The sequence below is a fragment of the Corylus avellana genome, chromosome ca1, assembly GCF_901000735.1.
Source record: "Corylus avellana chromosome ca1, CavTom2PMs-1.0".
NCBI lineage: Eukaryota > Viridiplantae > Streptophyta > Magnoliopsida > Fagales > Betulaceae > Corylus > Corylus avellana.
In genome coordinates this window covers 8,013,102-8,023,274 of record NC_081541.1, presented here as the reverse complement: position 1 = coordinate 8,023,274, position 10,173 = coordinate 8,013,102, and the positions used below count along the sequence as shown (strand labels likewise).

The following is a 10,173-nucleotide window of genomic DNA, read 5'->3' as shown; positions in this document are numbered from 1 at the left end:
AGAATACATTTGTTGAAAGAGTGGCCATAAAGCTGCCTCTCTTTTGGAGGAGCATGCAAGGGTGGCATGTGAGGCTCAAGTGTAACTATGGAGATGTGTGGGCCACACGCACGACGAAGGTGGGGGTGCGAGGGGCGAAGGGGCGAAGGTCATGTCGATGCAGCCAATAGAGGTGGGTAGAGAAGAGCATATTTTGGGGGAGAGCTTGGAATTTTGGACAAATGGTAATTTGTAACTTCGTATGCAGTGTCTATTATATATAAACAAGTTCACCTTGTGGCCCCGACATGGTGTATTCATAATATTACAACTTATTCACAGCCTGATAAACAATCAATTGCTTTTGTTTGGAAAATGGGTTGGCATAAACTCACCTATTCAGAATTGTCTACAAGTAGTACCTTCTCAGAGTGGAAAGGCCCCTTCTCGCTGTGCAATATCTTGGCATTCCATCTCATCCGATCTGTGATGCCTTTAACTTTGACAAGGATATCCACATGATCTCTTATTATAACAGCCCCGTCAGGGCGAAGGATTCTATACATCTCAAGAAGTATATCGACAATGTCACACCTGAATGAGGAGACATTATTAAATCTGGTTAGAAGCACTAGAATGATAAAAACAAAAATGCTCTTTCTCTTGAACTCCTACTATTTTGTGACTTTGCCTCTACACAGCTCATAATTTCATTCCTTTGGACAAAATGGAATAATAATAACAATAACAATAACAATAATGATGATGATGATAAAAAATCAACGGAAGGAAGTAAACAAGGCTTTTTTGGGCTCTGCTTGTAAGGATATGTGTTTAATTCAGTGAAGACAGAATAGCAATACATCAAGTGACATATTGACATTGAATCTGTATAAATGTTGAAGCTTTCCTTTCAGTGCTGGAGATCTTAGAACTTAGAACTTAGAACCGATCTTTGCATATGGCTCTAAACAATTGGAAAAACAAAAATTCCAACTTCTATGGAAAGAAAAAGAGGCTTAACTTTCTCTCATGTCAATCAAAGAGACTCAATTAAGTTTACCTATTTTTTAGCATAATTTATTCTTCCCAACTCCACCCACTACATGCAAATAAGCCGCCAAAAGGAAAATAAATAAAGAGAGAAGTAAATCAAGTTTTAAAGCTCATCTCAGCAATTTTAATATGGCAAACATTTTGAGGACTTTCATGCCAACAAACCAATATCTTGCCATTAGAGCTCTTGTCATTGTAGTTTTGGAAGCCTAAGAGTTGCTTGGGAAGATGGTTTTAGAGAATAGGTCTTGTATGGTAGTTTGTGTCTAATAAGTTGTGATTTGAAAATTTTGCCTGCTGTTTTTCTCTTATATACTTCCTATGTACTTGGGTTATGCCCCTTGCGCTTTTAAAGAATTTGCTGTTACTTATCAAAAAATATTATCTTGTGGTTGAACATGGCTCTCCTATTATCTACTCTGGTATTGCCTCTGAATTTTCTAATTCTCTCTTCCTCTCTCCTATTAATTTTTTTTTTTTTTTTTTTTTATGAATAACAATTTATTGAAGAAAAAGAAAAGTTCGTGTACACAAGAGATGCAATCACCCTATTGGGGTCGAGAATCTAAAAAGTTAACAAAATCTACAAGATTGGAAGAGGAAAAATTAAAACCAAAAGAAACAGCCCAATCTAAAAGGGAGCTCAAGAATAAGGCTTTTAGTTGCAGCACATCTGACGTAGCGAAAGACTAAGGTAACTAATCAAAGAGCAGCGTCTTTGATTCTGCAAGGAGAATGTCTTCGTCTTCTACCCAAAAGATAAAATAAGCCCGCAGACTAAAAGAAAAATAAAACTCCGCAAAGTATTTGAGAGAGAATTATCTGATTTGATAATAATTCAATGAGTTTTACATAATAAACTAGCATATTTATAGAAGAGAAATATTTGTAGAGAAAGTAAACCTACTTCTAGTAGAGAAAGTAAATCTAATCCTAGTAGAGAAAGTAAATCTAAATCCTAGTAACAATAGTAAACCTAATCTTATAAGGAAAGGAAAATAATTAAAGCAAACCAAACTCTATTAAGGAAAGGAAATAAAGTCCTGATAAAATAAAATAAAATCCTAATATAAAATAGTAGGGAAAGTAGACCTACTTCTAGTAGAGAAAGTAAATCTAATCCTAGTAGAGAAAGTAAATCTAAATCCTAGTAACAATAGTAAACCTAATCTTATAAGGAAAGGAAAATAATTAAAGCAAACCAAACTCTATTAAGGAAAGGAAATAAAGTCCTGATAAAATAAAATAAAATCCTAATATAAAATAGTAGGGAAAGTAGACCTACTTCTAGTAGAGAAAGTAAATCTAATCCTAGTAGAAAAAGTAAATCTAAATCCTAGTAACAATAGTAAACCTAATCTTATAAGGAAAGGAAAATAATTAAAGCAAACATAACCCTATTAAGGAAAGGAAATAAAGTCCTAATAAAATAAAACAAAATCCTAATATAAAATTGTAGAGAAAGTAAACCTACTTCTAGTATAGAAAGTAAATATAATCCTAGTAGAGAAAGTAAATCTAAATCCGAGTAACAATAGTAAATCTAATCTTATAAGGAAAAGAAAATAATTAAAGTAAACTTAACCCTATTAAGGAAAGGAAATAAAGTCCTAATAAAATAAAATAAAATCCTAATATAAAATTGACAATCAGCGAGAATCGTGACAATCTTTCCTTTTGTACTTCTATTGTCTGAAAGCGGGTAAAATTCTGATCAAGCGGCACTGCTCTAATATTATTTTTGATATTTTCTTTATTTTTGTTTTTACCGAAAAGAAAGGTAAATATCGTCCTACATCAACATCATACTTGTGGTCTTCGAAAAGACATCAATTTCTTTCTCTTTGTGTAAGTCATAATGAGGGTTGTTGGCATAATGCCTGTACAATGGAAGAGATGAGTGAGTCTACAACTAAGTCATTTTGTACAATTCCTACTCATTCTCTTGTTGTGCCTCTGAATTTTCTAATTCTCTCTTCCTCCATCCTCCATCCGCATCAGGATTTAAGAGAATTCAATCAATCAAATGCTAAGGATGTTTCTCCTTTGGTGATTAATTATCATGATTTCCTTGTTCTTTTTGCACCTAACTAGGTGTTTCCACTTGTATACTTCCTATGTACCGGGGCGTCTTACGTTTTTAATAACATCTCGATTACTTATATAAAAAAATAAATAAAGGATGAATCACAAGTCAAATAGTGGTATTTGCATTTTTCAAAATACAGCTGACAGAAGTACGAAAGCTTACTTCTCCATATACATGCTGAATACCCCATTGGCATGTATCAAATCATATGTTCGAGGGTATGTCGAGAAGGCCTCACACCTACAAACAAGCAGTGTCCATAAACTCAATTTTGGCTAAAAGGGGGGCGGAAAAAAGTATATAGTATTTGATGCATGTTAAATGGTAAGAAAAAATAATTATCCTACAGAAATTGAATTTCCAATGGAACATGCAGCTTTTGTCAAGGATTTTATTCACTGAAAACCGTCGCATCCATGCAAGTAGGGGCAACTACCAGTATATGAAACAAGAAAGAAAGAAATCCTAGAAATCCACTTTCAATTTTTTCTTTTCTTTTATTAGTTCAGCTATTAAGTTCTTTTCATAAAGGCTTCATATGACGGCAGCCCTTCACTATTTAAGGAAATCACCCAAAGTTTTGAATGACGAACAGAAATAAGAGAACAATATATTAAGTAGCTATGATTCTGGTTTAAACATTAATTAGTCCACAAGGCAGATTATTCCAAGCACATACGCTAGCAACAGTCACATACAGAAAAGTTCAGATACCACTTACATTACAACCATGTGTAATAACAGTCACACTCTCTAAAACTCGAACCCTAAAATATGCATCACCGATTTGTAGCTGAAGTCAACAACAGATGGAACTACATGTGTACTTAGTTCCCCAGATGGCTAATTAGTTTCAAATCAAGAAAATATGCCGGAATTGCAAACCAATGAGATTACCAAATATCTGCACAGAATACCTGCTAGCATCTAGATCATACATTCCCCAACCCACCCCAAGACAATTCTTAAAAACAGGACAAAAGACCAAACAGCAGAAAAGAAAAGAAGAAAAAAGAAGAGAAGATTCTCTCTCTTGCTCTTACCAGTTCATGTAAGTTCCGATTAGGCCACGCTCATAAACAATGCCAAGGGTATTGTTTTTTGCATCGAACGGAATCACATTTATAACCCAAACTGGATACTTTGCCAGTGCAGCTGCGAACCCCCCAAAGCCAGCATTCATATCCATTACATTTCTATATTTACCATTGGTGAGAGATTTAAGTATAATCCCATAGTATGAAATTCTCCTCCTCCATAACTGATTATCTTCATTGAAGGTCCTAACTGTAATTCCATCCATAGTTTGACTTGAAATTCTAGGTGGAGCGGCATTTAACCGTTTAGGCCATTTTTCTAAAGCACCACCAGATATATCATGGACATCTTTCACTTGTGGAAGAGGGGAAATGCATGGATCCATTTTTGTGTACCTGTAGAAAAATGCATAAAGAACAACACACATGGGAGAGCATAGTCATCAAGAAGAACTTTCACTTCACATTGGCTGTGAGAAACAGACATCCAATTCGCTACATGTTTGATGTAGATCCCACTGGATAAATGTTTTTTGTAATAGATTTTTGTTCTTGTTCTATGTTTTTCCAGATGAATTAAATGTATAGTGATTACAATCATTTTGATGACCTTGTCACAAAATGAAGAGTTATGCTGCATGTATTTGCCAAGAAAGCACAGGACAAGAAATTATAATATAAGATTTACAAATACTAGCTCCAAAGTAATACAGACCTCTTAATAACAAAATGCTCAGTTTCTTTCCATGTTTTAATGCTAAACATACTAACCCGTGTTGGAACACAACAAGCACAAGTTCAATTAGCTTTAAGTTTTCAGGTCTGGCTCTCCTCCCATTAGAAACCTCTTTTTTCTTCATTTTAAGCCAGATGTAAGATGTGTTTAGAAATAGATCATGCAAGAGGATAATTCGCTTTGGAGACAGGTGATTGTTGAGAAGTATAGGGACCAGTGAGGGGGTTGGTGTTTAAAGGAAGCTCGGGGGTCCTATGGGATGTGCCTTTGCAAGAATATTAGGAATGGGTAGAGGAATTTCTCCAATCTTGTTTCCTTCAAGGTTGGGGAGAGATCCTGTATCAGTTTCTGGCATGATGTATGGTGCACAATAACTGCTCTCAAGTCATCATTCCTATAACCCTATTCGCTAGCTTGCGACAAAGAGGCCTTGATGTCAGATTACTCGAATTCCTCCAACACTTCTACCCATTGGAATCCGGATTTCACTAGGACATTCAGGATTGGAAGCTGGAATCTCTTTACTCTTTTCTTAATCTGTTATACTCCTCAAAAACCCATCAGGGGGAGGGATATAGAAAGTTGTGGACCCTAGCTAGCAATCATGGCTTTGAAGTGAAGAACTATTAAAAACCTTTACGGTCTGAAAAGGCTTGTTTGTTCCCTTGGAAAAGTACTTGGAAAGTTAAATCCCTGCGCCGCATGGCTTTCTTTACATGGATGACAGCTTTTAGTAGAATTTTCATGGTTGATAATCTAAGAGGGCAGGGTTTCACTCTTCTTAACTGATGTAGCCTATGCAAAAAGAATGAGGAGATAGTTCATCTTCTTCTCATTCATTGTGAATACACCAGTGGTCTCTGGTACTTGGTTCTCAACTTGTTCAGAGTTTCATGGGCTATGCTGAGCAACATCCTAAAGCCTCTTCATTGTTGGAAAACTCAAGGGCAAGGACATTCCAAAGAGGCTATCTAGAACGTTATTCCTACATTACTTATATGAAGCATTTGGAGAGAAAGGAATTGGCATCTCTTTGAGGATTGCAAGTCCAATGTGCTTTGTTTAAAATTCTCGTTTTTTAGATCTCTCTTGGATTGGGCAATAGTCTATGTTCCAAATTTATCTTCTTCGAGTCTTTTAGATCTTGTTTCCTTTTTAGATTTTAGACGCTTGTAGGGTGTTTATCTTTCTTGTATACTTTCTATGTATGAGGGCTTTGCCTTTTTCTTTCAATAAATTATCATTCATTAAAAAATAAAAAATAAATGTGTCGAAAAATAGATATCTCTCTCCCTCTCTCTCATGTTAAATTGGTAGTAAGCCCACATTCGCCAGAACCAAGAAAGAAACAAAAGAGAGAGATTACACATTTTTAAACCCTTTGACACTCGGGTCAATCTCCAGATTCTCACACATCTATAGTTCCACTGCAATGAAAAAGGGTGAAATCAGCAATTCAGAGGCCTTCAACGAAGTCCTTCCTGAGGCATGCATATTGGGAGGGATTGAAGGGTTTGGCCTTTTGGAAGCTTCGAGGAGAAGCCATAGAAAATGGTTAGATGTTGATGAGAGAGATAAAGAGATCTATTTTTATCATTAATGTTAGCATTGGGATTATAGAATGGTGGTTGACTTAGCAAGATTATGGGTGGCCTTCAAAATTATTTTGTACACGTCTTACATCTGACATAAATGAGAGCAAACAGGAATTCTTTAGTGGGAGGGGAGCCTGAGCCTAATTTTTCAATGTTGGACATCTCATATCATTGTCCTCATTACACAAGGTAAATGCAAAAGTGGAATAAGAAACTCACCAACCAGCATCAGAATCAAGTGTAGAGCAAAATTGAGGTGATTTCCATGCCTTTAACTTTTGTATGCAGTGCACATGGTTAGTGGGTTTTCTCCACACTGCAATTGATCGTCTCTCTGCAATCTTTTTCCAGCACAGTCGCCTAGCAAGATCTTCCAAACTGGTTTGCTCATTTTCCAAGTCCTTACCCGGTCTCTCCCAACCTTTGTAATTGACCCTCCAATTTATGGGTGGCCCAGACAATACCCAATAGCCACCAGGACGTAAGATTCGGTCAATCTCCATCAGATATAGTCCATCTGGAGTGAATGAAAAGAATTAGATTATATAGCTACTTTGAATGAACGAAAGAAATTTACACCCAAGCAAGTGTTTGTATACCACAGTACAGAATGATTCAATTTAATTTTTTGTATGAGTAATCGAAATATCATTGAAAAATGCAAAGGCGTAACCCAAATAAACATGGAGTATACAAGAAAAACACCTAGCAAGAAAGAGAAAACAAATCAAGAAAATCATGAACACTTAGCAAATTAAGGTCTACGATAGTGTCTAGTGATAAAGAGTTTTGAAAGAAAAAAAAAAAAAAAAGACTTAAGTTCCACCTCCATCCTCTCACGATCTTCAAAATTTCTGTATGTCTTTCCTTCCAAAGACACCACAAAAGGCGGGGTGGAACCATTTTTCACGCAATTGTACTTTGAGGACTACCTCACAACCCTCTCCAACAAGCGGAAGGGTCTACCACTCTTCTAAGCATAACCCAAGTTAACCCAAGACGACTGAAAATAGCACTAAACAAAGTATTGGCAATCTAACAATGGAGAAAAAGATGATCCACAGTCTCCCTACTCTTCTTACATGTACAATATCAATCAACCACAATGACAAGCTATTTCCTTAGGTTATTCATGGTGAGGATCTTCCCTAGGGTGGCCGTGTAAGCAAAAAAAGCTGTTTCCTTAGAATGATTTGATTTTAATTCTCAATTTAGGATTTCAAGGAAAACTGACATTTTACCAGTATAAACTTTACTGCAATGAGATTTCTTTATCTCATGGAACAAGTCAATTTCAAAAGCGCTTGGGCCTTCACATGTATGGAACATTAGAAGGAGAGTTCTAGGATTTATGATAATTTGGTGGCAAACAGCTTCAAGCCTCAAGATTCAAGTATAAGTACCATCACCAGTCCATGGTACAAGGCATCTGGAACAGTGAGCCATATCAAAAGCTCTTGATGGGAATGGTAATCTGTAGTTACTCAGCACACCAAGCATGGCTGGAAGTCCTCTTTCCAAGGCAAACTGTACTTGAGCTTCATGTGAATCCCGTGGGGCGATTGACATCGTCAAGATGTTATAGTCCATCAGAGAGGCTCCAAAGCTTGCAACCTAAGGAAAGTGTAATGCAATACACAAGACTGGTCACAATGAGCACACCAAGTTTGCTTTGTATGGTTCAATAATTCAAGCACTATACAAAACAGGCTATGCAGCTTCCTTTTCTATTTTTGTTATTATTTACTCCAAGGCATTTTCCTCTCCACCACTGGAAAAGGTGAACTAAAAATCTAAAATTAGCTCTAACAGACGCAAGAATTGGCCGAATTACAATTCGGAGTGGCTTTTGCGAAACCTTATTTGATAAAAAGAATTATTAGAAATATATTGGTTTCAGTGCAGCACGGATATAGAGGTGATCAATGTTTTTGAGATTTTCCTCAATATCAAAACCAAAAACGGGGGAAAAAAAAGAAAAATAAAATAATAACAATAATAATAATAATAAAGAGGAAGAAAGGAACAGGAGAAGCAAAACCCAAGTCATCTATTAAAACAGAAAACATCAATAAAGTTTCAAAAGGGAATCAAATCAACAAATCACATGGCAGTCACACTTACCCCACATCCAGTATCAAGAACTGTCCTTATATTTCCAAATTTCAGTGGCACGATCTGCTTTATCTCATCAACATAACCCTTCACTCCCTTGGGAAACGAAGTTCCACCACCCGGAAAAACAAACTGGTCACCCTGCAATCGAATCCAATTCTGTGATTTTTTGGACTCAGTCAACCTGGGAAAAGGCACATTCTTAAACCAAGCATAGTCTCTACTCTTTGGCCACGGAAATGGCCTCCGGTACCCGGCCGGCCTCGGAACCAAGCACCGCAGCCTTTCGGAACTTCCCGGGCAATGGCGCTCCTTGCGCAACCGTCTTTCACCGCTGAATTGCCTCTCTCTTAAAGGGTCCTGACACGGGCAGTAGTCAGTGAATTTCTTGGCGCAAAAGCTGAAGAGCTGGAGGTTTTGTTGGGGTTCTCGGGGGAGAGTGAGAGTGTGGTGCGGCTCAAAATGTAGGGGAGGTGAGAAGCGGTTGTGGGTCGTGAAGTTGGGTTGGAAGCAGTTGGGTGGGTGGTCTTGAAGGAGAGAGGAGGAGGAGGAGGAGGAGGAGGAAGAAGCTCCTGAGTAGGTGCCTCTGTGGGTGGAGTAGGACCCAAGAAAGTATGAGAGTGTGCAGAGGACGGCGACGAGGAACATTCTGACTATGGGTCTTCTCAGCGGGTTTGGAGCAGAAGCTTGGAGTGGCGGCGCTGCCATTTTGGTGTTTTCCGGTGGCGTCTCGCTGCTGTTTTGCAGTGCTCAGGTCCGGAGTGGACCGATCATTGTAGTGTGTGTGATGAACTGCACTAGCTAAAATTAATTACTGCCTCAAATTTAAGGGATAATTACCTTTCAAGTCCTCATCTACCACCCACACATGAATTATCACGTGTGTCTCCATCCTAGCGTCTTTTGGGGTGCAAATAATTCCCATGCCTTTAGGCTTTTGGGTTATAGTCACTAGACTCACTACTTTTGTTCTCCAAGCATTTGAAGCTTGAACACGAAATTAATGAAGCCACAAAATGAATTAGGGAGCAAAAATGTGACATACAAATTATACAATCCAAGGGAAACGCAGCGGCAAGCGCGCTCCTCTTTTATGAAGGTAGTGTGTTTTCCTCCAAAATGCATTGAAAATTTTTCTTTCAACTCAATTTACAAAAATATCATGCAAGATGCACATGTATTTTTAATAATACGGATAAAATTTAAATAAAATTTATTAAAAAAATATGTACTTCTTATATGTTATTTAAAAATACATGTAATCTCACATGAAAATAGATATAGCATTTTATAGGCTAAGTTGAAAGAACCGGGAGAAAGAAGCTTGTCCGGCCTAATTTAGAAGAAACTTTTTGTCTTTCATCTTTAATATCCTTGAGACGTACGCTTCTTTGAGCAGCTGATGCTAAAAATACAAGTTAGATCTAAGCTTGTTAACAGCTTGACCAAACAAGCTAGCATATGTATCCACTATCCAGGCAAAGGAAATAACTTGAACTTCCGAGGGCTTGTTTGGAATTACATTTAAGGGGCCTAAAAATACTTTTAATACTAAAAAAATTATTT

General features: G+C 37.2%; 1 protein-coding gene across 3 annotated transcripts; it reads right to left on the bottom strand.

Annotated features, from left to right (window-relative positions):
* Window positions 1–225: 225 nt before the first annotated feature.
* On the bottom strand, window positions 226–9,523 carry LOC132168686 (probable methyltransferase PMT19). 3 transcript variants are annotated; one of them, XM_059579711.1, is made up of 6 exons: window positions 8,617–9,522; window positions 7,902–8,106; window positions 6,712–7,009; window positions 4,168–4,557; window positions 3,287–3,364; window positions 226–573 (listed from the first exon to the last, which is right to left on the bottom strand). In XM_059579711.1, exons 1-6 carry the CDS (start codon window positions 9,313–9,315, stop codon window positions 375–377), a joined length of 1,869 nt encoding a protein of 622 aa, XP_059435694.1. In that variant the 5' UTR covers window positions 9,316–9,522; the 3' UTR covers window positions 226–374. The 3 variants fall into 3 exon arrangements, with proteins under 3 accessions (XP_059435694.1, XP_059435686.1, XP_059435701.1); XM_059579703.1 differs by having other exon boundaries at window positions 7,896–8,106; window positions 8,617–9,520; XM_059579718.1 differs by lacking the exon at window positions 3,287–3,364 and having other exon boundaries at window positions 7,896–8,106; window positions 8,617–9,523.
* Window positions 9,524–10,173: the final 650 nt, after the last annotated feature.

Excerpts from the sequence above, each read along its gene's own strand:
- LOC132168686 (XM_059579703.1), bottom strand. The coding sequence starts at position 9,315 with ATGGCAGCGCCGCCACTCCAAGCTTCTGCTCCAAACCCGCTGAGAAGA. Across the intron at positions 3,365-4,167 it reads ATCGGAACTTACATGAACTG|GTGTGAGGCCTTCTCGACAT; the intron begins GTAAGAGCAAGA and ends GCTTGTTTGTAG. Across the intron at positions 574-3,286 it reads TTCAGCATGTATATGGAGAA|GTGTGACATTGTCGATATAC; the intron begins GTAAGCTTTCGT and ends CTCCTCATTCAG.